At 33.6% G+C, this 26,817-nt stretch overlaps 2 protein-coding genes across 3 annotated transcripts in view; one reads left to right on the forward strand and one right to left on the reverse strand.

Annotated features, from left to right (window-relative positions):
* LOC109538957 lies at positions 1-3,527 on the reverse strand (the record flags this gene model as incomplete). The annotated part of the gene is given in 4 exon segments (XM_019906410.2): positions 1-121; positions 501-823; positions 3,158-3,261; positions 3,409-3,527. Coding segments are annotated over 4 exon segments (611 nt in total), but the record flags the coding sequence as incomplete, so codon positions are not given.
* Positions 3,528-3,781: 254 nt separating this feature from the next.
* Positions 3,782-26,817, forward strand: part of LOC109538955 (mediator of RNA polymerase II transcription subunit 13) — a 54,857-nt gene continuing 31,821 nt past the window's right edge. For both annotated transcript variants that reach the window (XM_019906406.2, XM_019906407.2), the window contains exons 1-2: positions 3,782-3,864; positions 21,070-21,415. In XM_019906406.2, the coding sequence (XP_019761965.1) occupies positions 3,796-3,864; positions 21,070-21,415 (415 nt within the window). In that variant the 5' untranslated portion in view covers positions 3,782-3,795. The remainder of the gene's footprint in view (positions 3,865-21,069; positions 21,416-26,817) is intronic.

Here is a 26,817-nt window from a genome sequence, read left to right on the forward strand (position 1 = left end):
TAGTACTGAGGGAATCGTATTTTCTGTACGTGTCCTTTGTATTTATCTTTATATTTCAGACCAGTCACGATAGTGGAACTCTCTGGAAACGCTGTTTGGCCATCAAACTTTGTATCAGTTTCTAAAAAAGTATAGTTTTTAGAACAAGCACTTGTACCTAAACCTGCATGTAAACGAGACAGAAAGTATAAATAAAATAAGTGTATAAATATTTTCAAAAACTATAACAACTTTTAAAAAGATGAACTCGGCATATTTAAAAAAGCAGTAATAAATAATATTAAAGCATATTGGAGCTGCTATTAGAAAATACAATTATTATTATTATTATTACTTCATATTCAAACAACAGCAAAGAGGACTCTGAACTGTTAGGATTAGAGTTTTAATTCTTAAAATCGTTTTGGTTTTTTTTCCAGATGCAGTTCTTCATAAAGAAAAAATTACTTGTCAAGCCAAAATAACAGCATAATGAATTTAATATAAAAAAGAAAATTTACCTGGATGCCATCTGTTATACTCAAATTGAACATGTAAATTCTCTGGAAGCTCCATAGTCCTCAATTTATCTAAAGGTGTTCGACAGTCAACTGGTGTTGCATAAAATGTTAAAACTTCTTTCAGGGTACCGATTTGATGTAAAAGTGAATTTGGAATACTATGACCGAATTTCTGGGAGCAAGCTGTGAGCAATTGAAATTTCTGATTTAAATCGACAATTTCGGTGTTGAGATCGCTTTTGCCCAATACGTCTTTGAATATCTGTGTTAAACTGCTTTCCAAATCAGGCGGTGGAACATATTCGCGTTGAGCTCGAAGAAAACTGAAATAAAAAACATTATTATGTCGACATCTTTGAACAAAACAAAAACTATGATTAATTCATCCTGTGAATAATAATTATGCAATTAAAAAAAATCCTGTCGCTAATCACTGGTCGCAGGTAGATAAGAATCTACGCCCCACAAATACCAGCTTTTCATTTTCATCTTCATACTATACAGGGCTATACATTTTAAGCAAGAAGAAGGGTGGATAGTGGACATACATTAAAATTTAAAAACGTTAAAAAACGTAAATAAAATTTACGTTTTTTTTTTAATGGAACATTATATCAGTCCGAATTGGGTTTATTAGAAACAAAAGGCACTTAAAGTTTAAAATAAACAATAAAATAAAAAACAGACCTGTCCTCTAGTCTCATTTATCTGAAGGTATAAAAACATAGTGATTCCTTATTCTGATTTATTTTCCTGACTGCGTGTACTTGTTATGATATTCCTATCTTTCCTGGGTTTCAGTCAGTGTGAAGTAAAATTTTTTGAAACATCGTTCATTTCATTACGTTTTGGCGAGACAACAGCGCCATCATCAGATTTAAAATTTTACACAAACTACAAACACCAATTCACAATTAAAACATGTTGTATAAAATATATAATTTACAAAGTGTTAAAACATTAATAAGTTTTTGAGGGAAAAAAATGTCTTCCTACTGGGAGAGCAAAACATCGGAAAAAATTACATCATGATTGGTAAAAATTAACGCCCCTTTACGTCTTTGCCTTCTTGAAAAGCTTGAGTTTGTCTGAACTTGTCAAAATCAAAATTATGTAACATTTGGTGTGCATGTTGTGTTAATGCTGTTTTATTTTCACTAGTGTTTCTCAGACTGTATTTATGTTCGTACATTCTCTTTTTTAAATATTGTTTAGTTTGTCCTATATATGTATTATCACATTCTAAACAATCCCTTCTCGAAAAGCTTGAGTTTTTCTGAACTTGTCAAAATCAAAATTATGTAACATTTGGTGTGCATGTTGTGTTAATTCTGTTAATTTTTACCAATCATGAGGTAATTTTTTCCGATGCTTTGCTCTCCCACAAGGAAGAATTTTTTTTTCCTCAAAAACTGATGAATGTTTTAACACTTTGTAAATTATAAATTTTATACAACATTGTGAATTGGTGTTTGTAGTTTTTGTAAAATTTTAAATCTGATGATGGCGCTGTTGTCTCGCCGAAACGTAATGAAATAAACGATGTTTCAAAAAATTTTACTTCACACTTTGACTGAAACTCAGGAAAGATAGGAATATCATAGTGATTCCTCGTGCACCAATTTACCCAAAGTTCGAATTTTTTATAAAGATTATTAACTTGATTTTTTTTTAATGAAACGCCCCCTAAGGTTTATATCGGTTGCAAAGTCACATTTTTGCAGGAATTAGCGTCATTAAGTTCATTCAGTATGATATTTATTTTTTGTCGGTAACCATGAATCTGACTACTCACATTTTCTTAACCGTTCCTACACTAATAAAATGTTTGTTTTCCAGACAGTTTTAGAAGATCGAAGAATTATAAATTGAAAAAGTGCCACAAAAAAAGATTAAACAATTTAAATTAATTCCATTTTCTGATGGATTTCGTTGTTAGAATTTTGATTTACTCTACTGATGAACACGACAGAAAGTTTGTATATGTAATTATTGACCACTATTAATACCAATATCGCATTACAAATAATTCCAAAATTAATAAATTACAAAGAAAATCTCATTTCATTGAGGATTTCAAAATTACCCACGTCTTGGTTGCACGATCCTGTATACATTAGTTTTATAATAAGTACATGCACATTTTTTTAACTGTCCTTGCACAAGGAAAATTATTGTTTTTTTCAGAAAGCTTTAGAAGTTCGAAGAATTAGAAATTGAAAGTTTTATCTATCAGTTATTGACTTTATATTCGGTGCGAATCGAATATAAAGTCGAATCGTAAATGATCAAAAAAGAGGAGAACGTTTTGCCAAACAAAAAGAGAGCCGGCAACTTATAAAAAAAAACTATACTTCGCTTTTGATTCGCGTTTTTGTGATGGTTTTAGATGTTAGAAATTTGATTTGCTTTTACTAAGGAACACGGCACCAAGTTTGTAAATGTGCAGCTCTAAAAAACATTCTGCTAAGAGAAAATGTGCCAAAAAAAATGGATAAAAAGAAATTTTCGAATTTTTGCGCGCAGTATCAAAAATATTGACCAGTAGGTGGCGACCTCTGACGATGGATTTGACAACTAAATGGAAAGCAAAGCAACTGTAATGGCCTCCCGGTGCTAGTCGCAGTTGTCAAAAGGAAAGTAAAGTTAGTACACACCCTTTTGAAGCGATGAATTGAGCTGTAGGGTTTAATTTTGGAGTAGGTTTTCTGTCTAGGCCCTTTCTCTTCTCAGCTTTCGTGGCGTAACACTTAAGGATGTCCTAAAACCAAAATAACCAATGAACTAGTGACGAGTGAGGTAAAGAGAGTGAAATCAGTGTGTTGCTGTTAAATGGCTAGTGAATAGCACAGGAATATAAACACTGTGTGGTGGGAACTAGCCTAAAGTACTGTTGAAAAATAGTTACGTTTTGCGGTGTGAGAATTCGAGCCGTTTTAGAAACGCCATGCCTGAAAAGAGTCGCCATCATTTTCTGCTTATTGACAAACTAAAATATGTGACCCCTTACGTAAATTGACTGGTTGAATGCCGTCAGTGGAGCCGGTGAAACACGATCGTGAAACGTCGGTCGTAGATAGAAGCGGAAGTCTGAAATGTCTGTTCGTTGTGGTTCGGTATTCGACGGATTTAGTATGGCTTGTTATTTCGTTACTGCCGCCATTTTGCAATTACCACTGACGGGTAAAATTATTCGGTAAATTCTGGGGTTTCTAGTGCGGTTTTAAGTTTGTTTGTGACGTGCTGTGCTAGTTTGGTGTAAACTGTGGATTAATCTTCTAAAAATGGATCAAATATGACGCACCCCAGTTTTCAAACTAACGGAGCTAGTTTAGAAGATTGCCACACAAATTTCTTTGCTTTGGTAAGTTAATATGCATATACAGTAACAATTCCCTCATACCTTGAACGCAGTTATTTTATCAGGTGGGTTACCGAATTTCGTTTCATTTTCTTTGACACGTTGGATTGGCATAATGTTCAACTTCAGCAACAATTTGCTTAGAATCATTTGTTTTATTCTACTTTTATATACCAGCAGCATTCAATTCGTTAATAGCCTATTATTAAATCAATCACCATTAATGCTTTGTTGTCTTTGACATTGTTATCAAAACTGACACGATTTTATTTAAAACAAACAGCTACATAACATTGTTTACTTGATAAAAATTCATATACCAGCCCACTACGATTGCGATATTTCTCACTTTCTCTTTCGCAAATCGACTGTAGCGGCTCGAAAATTTTCGAAAACCTTTGTTTTGATCATTCCTTGATCTCAAAATCAATCGAGGACGCATTTCTGCGATTTTCCTTAGTAGTTTTCATTGGAAAAGCTCAGGAACATTGCGGGTGTCCCAGTGTGAACGAACGCAACGCGCTATTGCCAAATTGTGTTTGTAACGGTGTCCAAGGCCTACTATCGTCATTTCATAGACAATCTCAGAACTTTCCTTAGAGGCCTTCTATTTACATTATTTACACTTATTCACATTTACATGTTAGTACACGACCAGATGTGAGTCAGATACTAGAACTAGACAGACATTAGATAGATTTGTGTCTTAGTAAGTGTCTCAGATTTTTTTTGTCAGGAAATAAATGCGTTTTTTCATGTTAATAATCCACGGTTTAAGTTCCGCCGCAGCTGCGGCGGTTTTGTTTCTACTGGTGACGCTTGCCCTAGTTTAATTCGCTCATTTTCACTAATTTAACCATGACTTTCAGTCGTTTAAAATAACCACTTTTAGTAGTACAGGGTGGCCCATTTACTCTTGTAGCAGGGATTTTCTTTGCCTGTTTCTAATTGGGTGCCGCTTAACTTTCAGTCGGTATTTTTGCTCCGTTTTCAGGCTCCAAAAGACACTGGTGATTGTTCGCAATGACGCAATAATTGTCGTACTTTTTCTTGTGTTGCCCACCGAGCTAGACGAAGCTTTGGAGTCTCATCAAATTAATCAAATAAAAGCCGCGTTGTAAATTGCTGTATCAATATTATTGATTTGTTTTCTTGGGAAACGTTTACAGTTTCTGGGAATTTTTCCATGTTATCATTTTCAAAATACGTGTCAAATAATTGTTAATAGGTCTAGAATCAGCGTCTTCGAGATTGTATAAGGTAAACCCTGAGCAATAACTAGTATTCCTGTGATGCCGTTTCATTCATGTTATTTTTATTATTATTTTTTCAATCTATCGATACATTTTCTATTTGTGTCTGTTATTTGCTATTTTCGAGAACCAAAAATGCCTAGGCAGGCCCTGAGGGCGAAAAAGCGGTTCCTTTTGCTCAGATCTTCACCACCATCATTTAGATCTTAGATGAGTTTATAATTTTGATGTCCTCATATTAAGAACACGAGTATAAATGAATAACGAAGCAGGCGAAAGTGTTTTTTTCTAATTTATTGTTTCATTCGGTAAATTTAACATCACTTTTGCAACTCCAAATAATTTAAATGCCATGTTGTCGACTGATTTCGTAAAAAATGAGCCGAATTTTATAGAGATACTAAGAGCGATTGTTTAATTTATCACAAATGAAAAATAAAAATAGTCTATAAACCTTCTCTAAAACCGCGCATTAACAATAATATCTGATCCAGCAATAATTAAATACTAGGTACATAGCAACATACTTCATATATTAAAATATTTCTCCCCGCCAGGGAGAAACGCTCAAACTTGCAACTACTGAATGAGAAATTTTTTCGAACCAATCTGGTACATGAATAAATTTCCATATACCTCCTCAAATAATGACGTCACTGCCAATAGGATTGGTACAGACTGGTTTATTATATAAGTACCATCGCACCATATTTTGTACTGTTTTATTATATTTTTTAATTTTTTACCATTGTTGACTGTATTGTACGTAGTTTATGTTGTAGTATTTTGTTTTGTTTTTTTTACTCGTTTTGTCCATAAAATTTGTGAATTTTTCCGTGGCAATATAGCATATTTTGATTGATTGATTGATTGACCCTTGTTTGCACGGCTTTTAAGTCTGCCCGCTGATCGCAGTAGTACCTACTATTTAAACTGAGGTGGATTCCAAATACTTGAGTAATTTGAAGTAAAAACTTTCTTTAATAGAAAAATGGTACATTAGGCGTTTATCATCTCCTTTTCTGGGACTTCTATACGTATGAAAATACGATTTCATGGTACCTAAAACATGCATTTCCGTTTTTAATCCAACTATGTTATTAACATTGCACGGTGTTTTAAATGGCAAAAAGTTGTATTTTTATGCTATTTTGTCCTTTATTAAAAAAAATAGTAGGTCATCGCACTGCAGTTAATGAAAAAACACATATTTTACAACGATATTGAAGTCAATTTAAATTTACACAAAATACTTTTTCTGAAGATGCAAGTTTTTAAATGGTGGCCCTTTCAAAACGAAAGCACCTAAGAGAATTTATGAATGATTTTTTATTTTCGAAACGGACACATTTTTGGTAACTTAAGTAAACCTTCAAATATGCATTCATTATTTATCCCTCATTTGAAAAGCAAGTTAATGTACTTTATGATTGTAGAGTTTTACAACCTTGAAGCCGGCCCGCCCAAGAATGCGTTTTCCCCGAAATGCGAATAATTCAGTTTATTTTTCAAATTTAATGTTTAAACTTAAATGGAAAAGTGAGAAAGATAGTCAATTTTGTTTCGCTTTCAAACTATCATCCTGTATTTTGTAGTTTTGTTATACCAAATTTTGTAATTTGGTCACTTATTTATATTATTGCTTGAATGTCTAAAATCGTTCAATTACAGTGACCATATCACTTGTAGGTACTTAACTTCGAATGACCAAAGTTCATGCTCATTAGTTACTAGGTAATAATGGGGAAAAGATATTGAAATAAAATAACGATGTATACCTATATTTCAATACAAGCAGAATTTTAAGGCTAAAATTCATCGGTATAATTCGGTTTAGCTTAATTAACCATTTATACTTAGATCAGCGACTCTAAATTTTCGACTCGATATAATCTGAATATAAACATAGAGATTAATGGCTTTTGTTCTTTTTGCTGACAAAGAGGATTCACATTTGTGTGGTATTTCCAATATTAGTTTTCCGTATCCGCAAAGAGCGCCTCATACCAAAATAACGTTTATATAAAATTGTAAAATTATTGTGCCGATTTTCAGTCAATAGATTTCTATCATCATGGCCACTTTTAGAGATTTTACCAACGTGATTTTACAAAATAATGTACCTACCTACTATTGCATTTTTATGAACTAAAGTTTGAAATGTGCTCAATTATCAACATTACCGACCATTTTTCAAAATGTTCTGAAGATAATAACTATCGAGGTAGCAATTCCTTTAATTTCAATGCCTTTATCAACAGTACCTACGTAACTTCGAATTCACTTGTAGCCAAAGTTCATGCTCTACAATCAATAATATTTCGTTTCAAATCGGTTGCTAATCAAATGTGTGTTAAATTTGTTTTTACTGTTTTATCGTGAATGTTGCATTCTATATTTTCGTCTTATCGTTTCAAAAACATTGAAATCTGCTTGGTTGATTAACTGTTATCTTTTGTTGAATCGATTCACGCAACTGATCCGAAGCAATAAATCTCTTCACTGTTGGTATTTAATTGGTTTGAGCTCTCGAATGAATCAGCATTAGTTTTGTTTGTAACCAAAATATTGTTGCCACTGTAGTTTTATATTCAGTTTTAATAAAAAGGATATTTTTACCGGAAAAAATTGTTGCAATTAGTTTTTGATTTATTTCTAATAAATAGAAGCACTGAAAAGAAACAACCAAATAGTTATGATATAACCTCGATTAGTAATTGTTGTCGGTTGTTTTGCAGTAGTCGTTTTTAGAATAGAACTGTCAATACATTACTTTTAATTAGAAATATTAACCAAATTGTAACTTGCCATCTAAATTACCACACTTTTACACGTACTTGGTCTTTTACAGCTAGTGTTCTAGTGGTTTAAAGTTGAGATCTATTGGTTAACTTAGCAAACCTGTTTGAAAGAGAAGAAAGTTATCTCCTTTTTGTATAATTTAAGTATTGAAGCTCTTCAACTGTATATTGTATGATTATTTAAGTGGAAAAAATAAATTTCACCCAAATGCCTTCAAGTGACATATTCTACCTGCTTTGGGACATCGTGTACAGTTTGTTAAGAAGTGTAGTTTAGTTCAGATTCAGATAATCGAGTCCTTTTGCTACCTCTTAGCTCACTGACAGGGAGATCATTGACCTGCTCAAACAAGGTCTAAATGGGATTTTTCACTGTCTTTCTCTCTTTTCTGCGTTGCTTTTAATGGTTGTATCGCTTTTATTTGATACCATGTGCTTAGGCACACCCTATTATGTGGTTTCACCTTCAGGCAGATGTTGGTCTAGAGAAGAAGTTAAATGGGAACGAGACGACTGCGATCGTCAATTCGAGGCTGTTTTTAGAACATGTAGTTCAATATTTTGAAGTTTGCTTGTTTCATATAGACATATCAGCCTTTTAAGAACAATTTTTTGTATAATTATGGCAATCTCAGATCATGATGAAATTCACAACTTTAATTGGATTTGGTTATATTTTGATTTTTACTGGTGAACCTCCATAGAAAACTGAGTTGTTGTGTTACTTCTGTGCTTATACTGTTTTATGTTTTGGACTCTTCTCTTACATATCGGGAAGCATTTTTTAAAGCCTTCAAGCCGATTTCCATCGACCGAGTTTTAGGCGCATGTTTTTCACGTGGTGCGTGCAGCAGCTATTCCATCAGCGCAAATGTTTTAGCCGCAAGCTGTATAATCAATCACATGTTGAAGACAATTTTTTTCCTCTTTAAACACTGAATTTCTTGCCCTGAATTTTTAGAACAGCCCTAAAGTGTAACTCATTGCCATTTATTGTTTCACTAAATTAGAGCTATGGAAAGCGGCTGGAAGAGGATTCTAGTCTCACTCAGTTGGGACTTCCATGTTAATCATTTGCAATCCAGATTGTCCTTTTTTTGTTTTTTTTTATGCAGATTGCGAGGTATTCTGCGCTTGATACACTGAAGAAACTTTGTACGGATTTTCTAGGGATTCTTCCGTCTGGGTTTATTCGATCCCAGAAGCGAATAATTAGGTGCATGTTGCAGACCATACTTTTGCCGACTTGGAAGGTTTACTTACTGTCATTATATTTTATGCCCTTAGTGATGGTGTCACAATATAAATCTTGTTTGAACAACGTTTTTACAATTTTATCTAGACACCATTCTCTGGGACAAGTGGATCTACAGCGACTAAGCTAATTATTATTTTTTACTTGTTTTCTTTTTTTTACGTTTTTCTCTTATACTATGTAATTTTAAAACCAATAAAGATGTTATCATTTTATTATTATAAAGTGTACTAACGCTACGTATATTTGGAATCTTGCCCTATTACATTTGGAAGGAAATTGGAATAAACAATATACAGATTTATTGTTAATATACTCGCTTTGATAGTTTCAATTGTTTTTCATTTCAATGACCAGTACTTACCCGCATAATATTTTTTATGGGTCTTCAATGTTCAGAAAAGTATTTTACTGTGTGTGTGCATCGGAGGGACGTTCAATATCTCTTTTCGAATTCTGGTAATTCATATAGTGGTTCGCATATGTTTTCTGCTAATATATTGCATTGTTGCTGGGATTCCAAGTGCAAATCTGCCACCAATAGACTGTTCTACTGATTGTTTCTGAGTAGAAAGGCGACTGTTCATTTTGATCATTGAATATTGAAACGTTTCATGTTGAGGCCATGGATAAGTGAAATTGAAATAGCAAATAGAAATAAAATCAAACATAACACGTTTTAGTTATGAATGGCGTGGGCAGGCCCATTCATTACGCGATAAGTTCTTGCTGTTGATGGCAAATGGTGTGTCTATTGATTGGGTCTTGGACTCATACAATAACTTTACAAACGATTGCTTGGCGTGGCTGAAACGAGCACACGAAAGATTTTTATTCCACTACTTACTAGGTCACGATCTTCCAACTTAGTTTCGGAAGTTCGCTACTTGGAAGTTCTACGATTATCGCTGCCGTAGTAAACCTCGTAATGGGCAATTACACTAAAATGATGGTAGAATGAACGATAGCTTTATCTATGACTATGTGAAAGTACCTGTGAATCAAACATGAATTCGTAATTTACTTATCAGTTTTAACACATCCGTTTTAATTTCTGCTAATTATGAGCTGGTCAGGAGTTGAGAAGTTGGAATTTTTGTCTGAAATATTATTACACGCTGCAATAAAATATAGCCTAAAATCAGTGAATTGATTTTTGAAGAAAAAAATGTATAGTTGTCTTTTTCGGTTCCAATTTCTAAGCAAAATAGATAAAACGGTTTCCGGTTTAAAGCGCTTTAGATATTTGTATTTCTACCTGGTGGTTCCACATGTAAGCCAGCATCATCGAGCAGTGATCAAGCACACTGCCCGCTACCGCATCACCTTTGAGAATAGTTGCCACAGATGCAACTGAAACGTCAGGTAGAAATACCCAATGATCGCGTAATAAAGTCCCAATGGCAGTTTTTCAGGAATTGGTCATACTTAAGCGCTGTCCCTTAAAGCTTTAATTCTTTGACCAAGTAGAATCTAGATGAACTATAGCCAGTAGCCTGTCTGGAATGGAAAACTATGACGGTCAGTTTTATATTATAACTATGCCAGGTGCAAAATGTCTCAAGTAGCTGCCTGAAATGAAAACTATGAGGTGTTGGTTTAGCATTATATCTATCCATTGAAAATAAATAGCTCATTGTAAAGTAATAACGCGTGTGAGTTTTGCACTGTCGAAGTCGATGTGGCTCATTAAATTGAATGATTGATATTTAAATTCTTTAAAAATGTGATACATTTCGACCTGTGCTGATTGGTGAACGAACGAATTAGTTACTTCGAGATTTTAATGAAAGATTTGAGTATTATTTGAATGAACGAGTGACCAGTTCTTTTCCTGTTTACACAGTTTTAACGACCATTTGAATGAAGGAAATGCAATTGATTAATTCAATATACTTTATTTCCACGTGTTCGACTTCTTATACATACAGTGCCAAGCTATATTTAATCCGAATAATTTCGATTATTAATACGAAGTATTAGTAAAATCTCGATTATATAAACCCAGTGAGCTTGATCATTCCCACCTCTATCTATGAGTGTTTAATGCAGTTTCCTATAGTTGGCATGGCATGGTATCAGTTGGTATATAAGAGACACTTATAAGGATTTTGAATAATTATTTATTTCATATAGCGACCTGATTAAAATAAACACAAGTACATGATGTATGTTTGTGGCAAATCTGGTAAGTAAATAGTTCGATAAGTACCTATTAGGTGAATTGCTATATGAGAGTTTTCCAATCTGATTATTCACGGTGTAAGTTTTATTAATTTCATCCAGAGTTAAACGGTTCTGGTTTTATTTGCGCCATTAATTCACCTTGGTAAAGCCAAACTAAGAATCGGTAGATTTTAATAATTTATTATTTACTGGTAAAATAAGCTGCTTAAATGTGAATAATAAATATTGCAATCAACTTGAGCACAATGTTTTTAAATTAATCAGAACTTTCTAAATGATTATTTGTTGCGAAGGAACGAGTGCTTGTTTTACATTTTAAGCAATTACACATAAAGAGAAATTACTACATTACTATTAATTAGTTTACATTTAATTTAATCATGGGAACAGCAGGGAACATGGTCTTAGACTTGGACTTGGAAGATGAAAACTAGAACATACCTAAAACTAGCACGTGATAAACATATCTAATTTTTACATTTGTTTTGATCATTTCAGTTTTTATTCTATAAATTAAGAACGGATGGAAACATCTGAATAATCACTTTAATGAATGAGAGCAATGAAGAGTACTTAAAATTGTGTAGAATCAATGGTTTCAAGTTTTGAAGGAGTAAAAAGACTCTTTGTTAATACGAAAGAAATAAATTGCAGAGAAGGATGTGCGATTGCAATAATCTGCTTATAGACAAACATTGATAGATGTTATCTTCCGGCCGATGTTTATAGAAGGCCTGGACTCATCCATGTTCCGAGCTTCTATTGATTGCAGCAGGCAAAACTCCGTCGCGGCTCGCTTGCTGTCAACCACATGGCCTGCTTTTGCCGATGTTCATGATGGGGTGGAGTGTGGAGTGTTACCGTCGCCGATCCAAGAAAAAAATCAATATTGGTTCATACACGCATATTCAATTTCAAGCGCGCGAATTTCCATCATCTACCCTCGTACAGTTTTGAACAAAACCCAAGTTTAAATGCTTCGTCTCAAAATGTTTTCTATAACGATATTCCAGTCGGATCCTCAGCAGGAGAACTCAATTAAGGACTAGTAGTTTTATCGGCAGATAAATCCATTCTTTCGGAAAAAAATCGGTTTGGTTGAAGAACATTTGTCGTATTGTGTGGATAGCATTTATGGAACAAAAATGCACCAGGCTTGCGTCATACCTATGTTCCGTTTCCAAGGACGCATCGAATTCACCTCGAGGGTTAAACCCTCCGACGAAAAACGTAGACGGTTTTGAAATTACTTACCATGCAACTGCCCTAAACGATTATGAAACGACTTTCAACTCGTAATGAACATCCTTTGAATTACACATTAAAATGTAGGTACTTAGGCTTTGCGAGGTACGGAAGTTTGAATGCCGATTTCGGGTATTTTCAATCATCTTCTAACAGCTATTTAACAAAATGGAGTCAAATGTTAGATTAAAAAAAAATTTCTTCCAAATTTTTTGCCTAGGAATGAATGCTGATGAATTGAAAGTCTAAGTCTACTTACTTTATGTATTTATTTAAACGGGAAATAACCCCCATTGCAAAAATAAAAGTACATTATAAGTACAGGCTGGCTACAGTAAAAAGTTAAATGAATTTTCCGTCCTCCGAATGATGCGTCCTCATATACTATTTACAAAACAAAAAAATTTCAATGTGTTCAAAATTAACAGAAAAATCAACAAAAATGTATCCTAGTACCAAAAGAAACTTGTTTCCAAAACTGTATTCTAGCGTAACCACACTACAGTAATTTTTTAATAAGGAGCTCTAGAAGCAGCGAAATCAACTTTCAAATATGTTCAACCTCTCCGAATTATTAAAAAAAAAACAGAAGACTGCCCAAAAAATTAGTTCTACCATAATTTTGCATAATCTATGGAATTGAATATAAAAGAAACTATTTTATGTAAGGTTTCTTTGGGGATCAGAAAATGCACCTTGCGATAGTTGATGTGGACAGAATAAGATACCATTCAATAATTTGTAAATAAAGTCCCTGACAACCCTAGTCAAGTTGTGAACTCATCAACCCAACTTAAACCGCATTTACTGCCTGCAAGGCAACAACTTATCAATTCAAACAGTATACCAAGTCTTTAGCCACAACCTTTATTCTAAAATATTGTCCGTTAGTAGTGTAAAATGATCGTATTCTAATTTTTTATACGAAATGAAATTTGTAAACATTTATGTATATTCAAATCCGACACCATTGTAAAAGACCATCAAGGTGTTTTTGTAATCAACTGATATCAAGTTCATTATCAATATTTCAAAAAAGTTTGAAATCGTCCGCGAACATTAAAAACTCAACATACTTCAAGAGACTTTTAAGGTCATTAACAAAAAAAATGTTCCTCTTTTATTAAAAATGAAGTCTTAACGAGAAGCACGACGTCAAGAAAATGTTGAAAAACATTACCAATTTCTGTCACTAATGGCTGTAATACACTACATATTTTTCCCCAATTTATTGGCCAATAAAGTTAGTTATTTGTTGAAAATAAAATTTTCACAATCCGCAATCATTTCCAACATGCTCTAAGTCTGCAATTAATCATATAATAACAGATCGATTCCTCGCTTCTGCTCATATCTGGTGACTTACAGTAATTGGCCCAATTTACTGGCCAATAAATTGGGGAAAAGTGCGTAGTGTAATAGCGGCATAAAAAAGCTATAGCCCATAAGAATTCGTTAAAATAATAAATCCTAGAAAATAAATCTCTAAATCTTTTCCTTCTACTGTTAGCTTCTTGACTTGAAAATTTCGGTCCTCTAAATAGTCTAAATAGAAGATGTGACCTTGTGTGAAGTTTCACATCTGCTCGAACTGGCACATAAATCAAATAGTGAAATCGGAGATTTTAGTAAAATAATGAAGATATACGTAGGTACCAATCTGTGAATTTCTGTTTAATTGTTGGAAAATAAAAAATTGATGTTTTTGAAAAGTTAATGTTATGTGAAATTTTCTTTACTTTGTCTACTAATAATCCTAAAGTAAACTTCCAAAAGCCGAATTATCCAATATTACTTTTGGAACGTACGCAGGGTTTTGAAAAAATGTGCGGATGAATCGGTCTGAATAGGATATGAAACTTTTCTACTACATAAATCCCCGGAAGACCGCCCACACATGAAATAATTTTGTTGAGTCCAAACGTCCTTCCGAAGACTGAACATTTGAGCTACCTGAGAATGACAAATTTTTCCCAAATATTTGTCTATTTTATCCAAAAAGTTAGCGGCCCTGTAGAAATGAACTAATGGCGTGTTCGTTTTATTTACCTGAAAATAAGGGTCTACACGTTCAATCAGAAGAAACTATTCAACACGAATACGGCAAAATGCGCGTAGTTGTATGACCACAATTCACAAGAATTCACTATTAGAAGATTCAGTAGCTTCGAATTATTGGGTTGCCGGTGCTCGTGTCGTTTGAGTCCCACCGAATATAGTTCTTACTTAATATAGTTCTTATAGTTCTATTCTTACTTTAAAGAACGCTTCAAATTAAGCACTCTCAGTGAAAATTTCCTGGATGGTCCATAAATTTAAATCCAAAAAATACTCAGACTTTTGAAATTCGCTTTTCCAAAACCACTTATTTATTTATGCACGAAAATTAGATTTTCCGGTACTATTTGATGTTAAATCGTGTTTAGGTATGAACAATTCATAACTCCACATGCAAAATTGTCGCTAAGATGCATAATAATTGAGTTTTTCGAAAAAGTTTGAGGATCTTTTCTGACCTCGCCATTCATTGAAGTTATCTAGCTTCTCGTTAGTCAGATGCTGGATTATTTGCGGCGTTGCCACGCATTTCACCCATTTATTAACAGTTTTGCCCATATTCATCGAACTTAAAACTTGCTTCATAAACAGAATGTAGCTGATAACCGTCTTCGCCGAATAAGGGGAACCCTGGGAGTTTTGCAGTATCATGTCATATCACCGTATTTAGTTATTAACCAACATTTTTTATAGCAGTGAAATTTCAAAATGAATCCGACCAATATGATGGAGCTATCGTCTTTGGTCAATCTGACCCTAACCGATTTTTTGTAATGGTTGCAAAGAAAAATGTTAGGGATCCAAGGAAACAAAAATGGCGATTTTTCTCAAAGTTTGTGAGTGTTTTTTGGCTTAATTTACGGACCATCCAGGAAATTTTTCACTGAGAGTGCTTAATTTGAAGTGCTCTTTAAGGTCAGAATAGAGAAAATTAGAAATTCGGAAGGACTCGAACAGGAGCACACTTTTAAGGCAATTTAAGGATAGTTTTCAATTGTCCAGGATGGCTTCAAATCCCCTGCCAAATCAATCTTATGTTTCTGATTTGGTTTCGATAACAAGCAGTTTTGTGATTGATATTTTGCTTCACACGGATTTGCGTCTAAATCGGCGCAGTCTGCGGAATAGCAGCATTAAGAAAATCAAATGTAATCTGCTAATGATTGAGCAACATTAGAGAGAAAAGTGATGAAATGCAAAAAGTACAAAATGTTCCTATTATAATTTATTTTTCTATTGATGCTAATGGTGGGCAGTGTTCGAAAATTCGAAACCTCAGGTTTTAACAAGAGTAGTGCCAGGCAAAGGCCAAAAGAGACGCGCTTAACAGTATATTTTCAAATTCTACCACCTGGCATTGTTTATGGGACTGACTACCCCTACCCTAAGGTCTGCACCCCACATCTGCCGGTCTATAACATGTGAGAAACATCATATACGTATAAAAATAATTTAAAACGCATCTAGTTTTAATGAGAATGGACGATTTGCCAATGCAAATAACAGAATATTCTAGTTCAGAAATGGGATGAAAGCTATGAAGGAAAAAAACAGGCTATCGAACCACCCGGCGCCCGTAGCACGTGCGATGACCCGAACTTGTTCACATTGTTGCCATATCGTCTGCACTCAGTATAGATCAATTTGTCCCGGCATTTGTAATGAATTGATAAGATATCTCCATTGTACTTCCATATTACTAGGCAGGCGGTATAGTTGCAGATTAAAAAAAAATATTTAAATAAAACACTAGGACCGAAGAATCAAGGCACGATGGATTGAACTTTTATACTACCTGCTTTCCATAATGCGCATTTGGCAATTGAAAATTATGATTCATGTTGGGTAGGAACAATGTCGTTTGGAAATAATACATATGTTAGAAGGCTCATAGTATGCATTCAGTTGCATGTTGCAATCCTCATTTATTCTCTGATGTAACTGTAATTAAGTATCCCTAAATAAATTTAAAAAAATTCTTCTATCAACTCCATTTCCGAAAGCCCTGAAATAGCATTAAACACCTGGGACTTTCTTAATTTGCATTAGATTGAAAAGTTGTTTATACCAATGTCTGTCCTATATCCGTCCTTCTTTACTCTAATGAATTGGCTCGTTCTTTTCGAAAAATGCGACAACCCTGCTCGGTCCCCAACCAACCAACAGGTTGGCGTCTGCTTTGTCCCATGGTCGTCATAGCAACCGGGGCGCGGGTGAGTCTTTTAACCGGTTTATGGGACTAATCGCGGTTGCCACACTGAAACATCAGCTGATCGACTATGGTCGTTATCAAGTTGGCCTGGCAGCCAGGCCGATCTCGATCGAAGTTGGCACAACATTAATAGGGTGTTATGGCGTATCGTTTTTTTAAAGGCCACTTACTTTCGTTGGTTTGTCCATTAAGTTCGGGATAAAATACGCACATAATTTATGCAAATAAATGTTTATACGTAAATATTCTTTCATTGGCTCTTTGAAGTGAAATATTAGTTTTTTTGGTTTTGTTGCTTTTTTTGCTGATTGGAATTATTAGCAGCGTGTTTTATTTTTTGTTATTCGGGGTTGCTGTTGCCTTGATATATTATAACATTTTTTGTTACTGCCTACAAAAATCTGATTAATCTGCCCACCTGTAGAAACAAAATTCAAACTAATTCTAATTGCCGTTGCTACTTGAAATGGTTTTAGATCAAACTGTATAATGGCCCAGTCCATATTGAGGTCAAGTGAAAGTATCCATGAAAGTAATCAAACAAACATTAAAATTGCATCCATCAAAGTGCTAAATGCTACTATGTGGGTTATATTTATAGGAATTTTTGCGTTCGTCCAAGAATGTATAAAAGTAAAAAGTCGCTTTCACTGACTGGTGGCTAAAAAATAGAAAAATTTGCTAAGCAAAATGTAGATTCGCCTCAAAATCTCGCTCCAAGGAATTCATGGATACTTCTCGAGCTTATTACATGCAGCCGTTACAGTTATTTCATGTGCAAATCTAGGACAAAACAGAAATTTGTTAGTAGGTCAGAGGTGTAGAAAAAAGAATGCAATGTTATGTCGCGGTATCAATGTCAAACCTGTATAGTTTCTGGCCTACTATGCTTAAAATAACTTGCATTCGTTCCAGAAGAACGTTAATCAGATTATATGTTTCTATCAATGTGAGATACTTTAACGTAGGATTGAATTTGCGTGTGTTTGGTTGAGCTTCCTTTGGAGATCTCTAGCCCAGGTGCATTCTTCAGCTGCCTGTATGAAGGTCTATTTTTATCGTCAGACGGTTCCTAAGGTAGACAAACTGAAAAGGAAAACAACATCCTCGATTAGGAAGCGACTAGCTAACTGCTTAACGAATTTTTCAGTTTTTATGTGATCAGTGGGCGTTGGTAATTTTTTGAACTTTAACTTTCCAACAACTTAATTATGAAAAGTAGTCCATGGAAAGGAAAGAAGCAATCATTCGCTGTTTAAGTGTTAATGTTTTGGTTTATGCTTTGTTTACACGAGAATCGGAGGATTGGTCACTTTTTCAAATGGGCTTTGTGAAAAGCATTACTTCGTGAAAAATCAGGGTAAATTATGATCATATTTTGACTCTTTTTGACGATTTTTTGGTATTTTTTAAATATTGAACAATCATCAGGCAGATACAATGGTATGGGATTATCATTTACATCTTTTTGCCTCAGTTTTAGGTGAAGTAACTTAAATAAAGGAGGTCGCAAAACTGAATATCCGAAGAATTCGCTGAGGTTTTAGGAAAAAGGTAAAATTCTGATGAAAGATGAAAGATGAAAATCGGACAAAGAACCGGAAGCGACCGTAAAATGAAGCAACAGCGACACTTGTTATGAAAGAAGAAACAAATTAAGCCAACGCAAATCGTCAAATTAAAAATACATTAACCTAGTAGTTAAATCGAGACTAGTTTTGATATAATGATAAGAGAGGCTTTGTCTGGAGACAATTAGTGATTGGAAATAGGACTAAAATTGTAAAGTTTAAACTTGGATAAAAATTGCTGAGTAAAATGAGTGCGTCTTTGAGTGAAAAATTGTACTTGGCCGTATGATGATGTCTTTATGTTGGATGTTGTACCTACTAAGTGGGGTTTCTGGCTGTCCCATGACTCCGTTGACATAAAATTATCAATATTTAAAGATAAATATAAATACCAGTCCAAAAATTTATGTTTTTACCCAATTACTTTCTTCCTTAAAAAAGTCGCATATTTGAAATTTTCACTATCTTGAAGAAGAAGAAAGACATCTGGCTCTGCAGATCCAGACAGAAACTTTCATAAAAATTGTTCGTTTTAAAGATTTATCCGACTTAGTAAATACCATTCTCAAAAGGAATATTTTTACTCATCTGCGCTCTCTGCTTAAAAAATTCGCATCCTCCAACCTGAAGCAAGTAACAATGTAATATTGTTATCATCTTTAAAATACTCTTTACTCTACAGGTGGTGAGAGTTTTATTGAAATTTTTCTTCAAAATAGATGTTTTTACTCATCTGTCCTTTCACCTTAAAAAATTCGCATTTTTCAAATTAAGGCAAGTAGTAAAAAGGCAAATTAAGTAGTAATTTGAAATTTTTACCATCTTTAAAATAAACTTGACTACATAAGCAGAAATATTTTAGCCGACTTTGTAAATACCGATTTTAAAATGCATGTTTTTACTCAACAGTCAACGGCGTTCTCTCCTTTAAAAAATTAACATCTTCAAGACTAAGCCAAGTAGCACTTTGATACTGCTACTCTCCTTAAAAGAAACTTGACTACAGATGCTGAAAGTTTCATTGAAATCGCCAACATTCCTGATTGTCGCCAGTTTATTAAATACCGGTCTGAAAAAAAATTGCAATGAAGCACAATTTAATCGCGGGAAGTTTACAGTCAAACTGAGGGTAAAACTCATACATCGGAAAAAACGTCGGACGATCGGAAATCGGATGCAGAGAAGTTCAGCTAAGAAATACATCTGTAATAAAATGTTAAAAGGTTGTTGCTAACCGATCTATTCATCGTTTCATTGCAGACAAAAAATAACACTCGGCATTTTTTGTTGCAATTTCCATACGGTTGCAAGTCAATGAGCCTTCAAATATCATAATTTATTGTATAGATGATTTTTTTTGCATTACTATTTATAAAAAAAATATTTTATTATTGAGTTTAAGGAAAAAGTTATTCGTTTTTGAATCTCAGAAAACCTTGGATCATTAAAGCGAAGAAATACAGTTGACCAAAAGCTATTCTTCATAAAAATTCTAGATGGACTGGACTAAAGCTCTAAATTTTTTTCAGTAGTTGATTAGAATTGAAAAGTATATTCCTATGAGCAATTACATCGAACTACTGGAAAATTTGTATTGATTTCATTTTAACAATAAACATTTCCGTCTTTGTTTCCCTAATAACATTTGTTCCAATTTAAATACGGCATAAATACGATATAGTATCAAAAAAGGAATAAAACACGCTTTTCACGGTAGGTATGTCGATGTAATTGCACATTTGAATGTACCTTTCAATTCTGATCAACTTTTTCTTCCAAAAATTTTCAGTATTGTCATAAAGACCCAGTTTACTCTCAAGCCAAACATGTTTTTTGAAAAACATCACATGAAGCTGAAAGAAAATTATTATCTCGTCGTTTCATTTCAAATAAAAAGTTCAGATGATCTAACCTTGCAGAGCTTTTTATATTATATATAGGGTCTAATCTGTAAAATGTTTGTACAAAATCCTACCAAAGATTGTTGGGGTGAAAACATGATAAATTAATTTATTTTGTCTGATCCAAAAGTGAACGGCCAGAAATCGTTTTGAGCCAGAAATCGTTGTACACACACCCTGTATTTAGAATTATCTGTCTTAAAATTAATTTAAAGAAAGCTTTCTTATATGACTTTACTGTTAACTTCAAGTGTATAAAGAACATTTTCTTTTGGAATAAAACTCATTAAACAGTGTTTTTAATATTTTAATTTAGACGGTTAGTCAGTACTTAATTACTCAACAATTCAAGCAACAAAGCGCTAAGGTTTTTCTGTGGGAACGAAACATAAAAGCGGTGTTACAGTACAAGGTTTGTTTGTAAATGCGAGAAAAAAACGTTTTTTTTATTTCGTTTAAATCTAAAGATAAATAGGGCTATTTATAAGAACTGGATTTCTGGAACTTCTGAACAAACACTCACTCCAATTACACCAAACTTGCAAAATAATCGACAAAGTATTTGAAGAAATATTGTTTTATTCGAGTACTCAATACCACCTATACATATACACATATCTGCCTTTAATTACAGCAGTAACAAGCAACTTACATAAATAAAAAACCGCATAATATATCATTGTTTTACATATCTAAAACTTGTCTTTTCCTGTTATTTTTTTCAGACTGAGCTCTCTGGAATAAAATGGCGTAAACTGACCTGGTCGGAACCGGGAGGCGGCAGTCACGGTCCAGGTCATGGGATTCATCATGTTGTTCCTGGAGAACCTCTGGACGATCCCGTTTTACGTAGCTACTCGCGATGTTTGGCGGCAGATATTTTGTGCGTGTGGCGACGCGTTTCGGGTTGTTCTGGATCAGCACGGCCGCCCCCTGACGCCTTTGAGCCGCCTCCTCCGCCGGCACAACCGCCGCCCTTGAGCCTGGCTAGTGCTAAAGAGCTGTGGATTTTTTGGTACGGCGAGGAACCGGATTTAAATGAATTGGTGGCACCAGAGTTGAATATGACTGGTAAGATGATTTTTTTTTAATTACATTTAATCTGGATTTTAAGAAAATCAATCTAAAGCTCGGCTGATATCTGGTCCTGTTTAAATTGATGTTATTTAACCCTAAACTAGTTTTAATGCTTTAAAATGACTGGCAAAAAATACAATCTCAAGACATTAGTGTTTGAGATAACATTCAGCAACGTAAAAGTTTTACCTTCACAATTGTTTGAAATTTATCAAGTTTCTCTGTTAACACAATATTTACTCACACGGAAAGTCATTAATGTAACTAATCTACCTCCTGGAACGAACAAGAAATAACTGCCATTGGGAGTGTTTTTATCTGTTGAACATGTTCATTTTCTGCAAAACTATTCTTCAAAAGTGCCTGCGAATGTGGGAATTGCTCGTTTAACTTTTCCGGAATTAAGCGAGCAACGTGTTCTGATTTTGATTTGTTTCAAACACACATTTCTATTTTGATCTGGATAAGACGTGTCAATTAACATTTTATTTATATATAATAACTTCTTCAATAGAATTTTTTTTTAATATTTTTCTTTGGTATGCGTTAAGGGAACCGAGTTTGTCGTCTACTTAAAACACATTTTTTGCCTTGAACGCGGTTTTAATGTGAATAATTTCTCAAAAAGTTATTACCTACTTAAAGCGCCTCAAACGATCTAAAACGCCAACCAAATTTGAAATTCCTGATCCAATTTTAATTAAATTGTTAATTACATTTAAAGTTAAGTTGATTGTCGGAATCAAAATAATTATTTACAGTGGTTTTCAAATATTGATAGTTTTGTTTCAAATAAAGCAAAAAAATACTATTAATTGCAGATATCAATCACAGAATACTACGAATAAATATTTAATTCAATTATTGTTTTATTTAAAAAGAATTCTTCAAAATTCACTGTCTAGCTGCCTCTTCTTGTGTAGGCCTATATTCAATTTAGTACTCAGAATGAAACAGGATCTAAAAGCACTCAAAATTTTCCTTGTAAAGAATCAGCTATTTGTGCTAAAGTCCTAACCCTGTATAGCGTATGTACAGGCAATTTCTATTACTATTATCATAATTTAGTTGGTTGGCAATTAAGTATATTAGTGGTATTAATCAACCACACTTAATGAGTTTGTGCGGTTGTCAGTAGCTAAAATATCGGATATACGATTGAATGAAATAATGCTGAAAAAAGTGCAATGTTGAACTGCTTATTCCGTTAACTGTGCACGGTGTTTCAAATTAAGCAAACAATTATTTCGAAATACTAATTATATGTATTGTCCTTTTGTAAATTTTATATTGAGCGGAATTCTGATCAAAAGACTTATTACCCAAACCGATTTTTCAACTTCAGTTTATGTAAGTGACTAGGCCAAGCATGATATATTAATTTTTAATCACGCAGATAAGGAAAACCGAAATACGAGATAACAGATTAAATATTCGTAATTATTTGAATATAAAACACATAGATATTGCATCACTGTCAAATTCATAAATTTACTATGCTGATAACAATAACTGAGGATTCAGTTTGTGCAAAGTACTATGTAATTTAATAATATTGAGTAGTGCGCTTTTATTAAAGCAAAACTCTACGAGTTTATCGTGAGGTTACCAGGCAGATTGTATCAATTAATCGGAACAGCAGGGATAATTCTCACAATCATAGTTTTTTGTATGTTTCGGAATTATTTCTAGTTTTTACAGAGAGTATTTTACGGGAAAACTTAACGAATTTACAGTGTTTGAATTGTAAAAATGGTGCAATTATGTAAGACGTCACTATTTCTCTGATCGATATTGATTGAAAGGAAAATTGCGATAATAAAACATAAAGCTAGATAAGTACATGCAGAGTCAGTTATTATAACTGGGTCGTTTTTTTTTGTTTGTTTGTTATTTTGAATAGTAGAGAGGTGATTTTTATATCAGACTGTAGGACATCTTTTGATTTTTTACGAATAAAGTACATATACAATCCAGTCTTCCAGAAACCCGTACTAGATCAAATTTGTATATTTTTTTATTGACCACCTTGCACATCACTACAAATTCGGATTCTACGTCAAACTATAAGCAGATTGACTCCTATATTTACTTTCAAGTGTTTTGGAGCTAGAAACATTTGAAAATACACTTTATACTATTGTTATCGACGACTTCTTCTACTAAAGTAATCGAAAAAAAATTCAAATAAAAACTAAGGTAAACATTTACTGGTATTTAGCTTAAGTTGACTCATAAAACCATAGAGCAGAAGAAAATTGTTTAAAATAGTCAGGTCTGTGCTGTTTGCTGACCTTATGCGGGCAAAATGATGAATATGATTGGAGAAATACAACATCAACAGAAATGTTAGATGGAAACAATCAAGAAATCATCTTAGCCTGCATAGGGAGACAACATTTCAGTAGAAAGTCGATTTTTAATTGTTTCTAGCTCGGAAACAGTCGTAGAATCTATTTTCGTATCGTATTTTAATTATAAGTAAACATTCCTACATTGTTTACAATTTGGTATAAAAAGCATGCCTCTATTCTTGTACAACCCTGTGCATTGTCTACACCTTATTATGTATCTTGGGTTGGTAAAAAAATAAATTATGCACAATATACAGAGTGTTTTTCTTGCATACCAATAGTCAAAGATCTTGCTTCACCGCTGGCTCTAAGCAATAGGGCGCTTGTGTAAATAACAGTCAGTTTTGTAGTTTAATATTTTAAATTTGAATACTTATTAACTTGTCACAACAAATGTTTGTTTACAATAATAATGTTTTATCTTGAACATTTTAAATCACAACATTTTTTGTGGCTTGATGTTTTCGTCTACTTACCATACTTATCCACTACTTATCAATTTACATAACCTGATCGAAATAGTAGCTTGCGGTGTAAGCCTGTAAACATATGCGGCTTAATGCAACTCATATCAGTATGAATAGTACGGTTTATTGTTTGTTACAAGTAATCATAAACTGAATAAAATCATTTTGTATCTATGAATTTTTTAATTAAAGTGGTTAAGTCGAACCTGTTGATAGGTGGTTTATCTTGTGTTTATTCATTTGAATTTTGTTTTGTTGGAATGTTTTTTTCTGTGAGCGTTATTTTGCAAATTGCAAAGTTTTCATTCATGTTTTAAACTTCCCAGAAATTGTATAGTGTTTTTATAAGAATCAGAAAACTAATGAAATTTATTTGAAATGCGGGAAATTTGTGCCCTTTAATATAATCAGGGTGCTACGGTGCCATAAGGAAATTTGGGCTCAAATTGCATCACTTGGGCCGATGATTACCTGCCCCAGGCAATTGGTACAAACCGTTCAGGATTTCAATTTTTATTGTGCCCTGTAGGCATGCCGGAATTTTTAGCAGCTGCTGTTGGAGCTAATATTTTCTGTAAATTTTTACAATACTAATAAAATAAAATTGGCAACGATGTCAACAAAAGCATACCACTCAATGCATGCCATACTACCAGTTTTGTTGAATGTTGATGGCTACTTTACGTTCAGTTATCGTTAGACTACCTGTTTCACATTCTTTTGTGTAGACGGCGAAGACAGACCACAAACGGGGCCATAATATTATACGAGATTATAATTAAAACATTTTTAAATAATCAACATTTATGTAGAATCGGCACCATTGGCGGCAGAGATATATTTGGAAATTGTGGGAATTCTTCTAGGTGAATGATATCACCTAGAACGAAATTGAATTTGCTGCTCGAACCTCATAAAAGTGAACTGAAATGGAAATTTAACCTAGAAGGGTTTTACAATCGGCGGAACTGTTTATTACCAATCTAGGAGATAATAGCCTTGAAGTAGGTCATGCAACGATGAAATAGTTGGAAAGGAAAACTAAAGCAGACGTAATAAGATTGAGATGAAGCCACAATTAGATTCCAGTGTAGATAAATTTTTAAGAATGGAATTGACGAAATTAATTGAGGTCTTGTGGATTTGTCAAAATCAAAGTGTTTATGGGCAATGTTGAATTAATTGTGTCCTTTATTATTTTTAGACATTTTTTTCATTTTTTTGCTATTTCTTTGGTTGCTATCAATATTTTCGGTCACTATTTCTCTGGCATTGCCTTTATCTGTGCTTTTACCGACCACTTTAGTGATTACTTCACAAACGCCCCAAACTGAACAATTTGTCGAACATTTGAGTGGGATAATGGTTTTTATGCAAATTATCAACATATTTAATCCAATTTTGTTTTCACGATTATTCAGGCATTGAGTATTCAAGGCAGGCAGGTTGGCAATGAAATATAATTTTTTTTTGCACAATTTAGTATATTTTAAAAGAATAGGGTAGAACATTAAACTGCTTAGGTACTGCTCCAGATAGTGCAAACAATTATAAATATTCAAGTAAAATACAATATCCGAAAGGCGGATATTATTCACTCGGAGCTTCTAATATATTTCCTATTGGCTCTGCTTCTAAACCCTATTTTTTTGCTGGTTACTGTTTCATTTTTTCTGACTTTCTCGTCGACTTCACAGATTGCAGAATCACCTTGATAATAAGATACAATTTTAAAATTATTCGATATCGCTCGGTCATAAAAACACTTTTCTAGATAAATAAACACGTTATGTTAATTCTATGGTCGTTTTCATTGTACCTCGAGCGCGAGAATACAAAATGTTGAGTTGAAGAAATTGAACCTTTGGTTCACAGATTTGTGAAAAAGGCACCATGTTTTTCGCTCTCAATTCATAATACATTGATAGGGTCATATTGAACTGCTACCTACATTCTCACTATAGTTATCTGCATGTAGTAGGTTTTTAAACCTCATTTGGCGGAGTTTGCTGCATGAACAGATGATGGGAAAGAGATTTGCATTAATTATCATCATACGGTTGTAGTAGTATTGGACCAATTTTGAGATTAACAGGATAATAAAGCCTTAAACGGTTCACGTGTTGTTTGAAACTGGAATGGTAGCGGATTTGTAGATCCGTAAATAGAACCACAAAAAACAGCACACAAGTAATATCATTTGAACAAAACAGTTTAAATCGAATAAAAGCGCGTCGATGAATGTAGTGGCGAGAAATGAAATCAGAATTCGTTGACCTCTGGGTACGTCAACGGTGATTTCTTCTACATGGTGGTCTAGACATGCATTGTGTAGGTCCTGGTTGATTCGAACCGTAGAACTACTGAAGAAATGCATCATAACAGATCAAAAATCATGCTAAAGAGCCACCAAGTAGAAGACACCAAGAAACTGGCACAGGCATAAAGCTAATTAACTAGTTTTTTGCAGCAAAATTTTAGAGAAACAAATACACTATTGGATTTTAAAAATCGACGTTTAAAGGCCTCGATCAAGTTGAATAAGGTGTATGCATGTAGGCGCATATAAATCTCG

The sequence above is a fragment of the Dendroctonus ponderosae genome, unplaced genomic scaffold, assembly GCF_020466585.1.
Source record: "Dendroctonus ponderosae isolate FM_Combo_2020 unplaced genomic scaffold, Dpon_F_20191213v2 Dpon_F_20191213_2, whole genome shotgun sequence".
Classification (NCBI taxonomy): domain Eukaryota; kingdom Metazoa; phylum Arthropoda; class Insecta; order Coleoptera; family Curculionidae; genus Dendroctonus; species Dendroctonus ponderosae.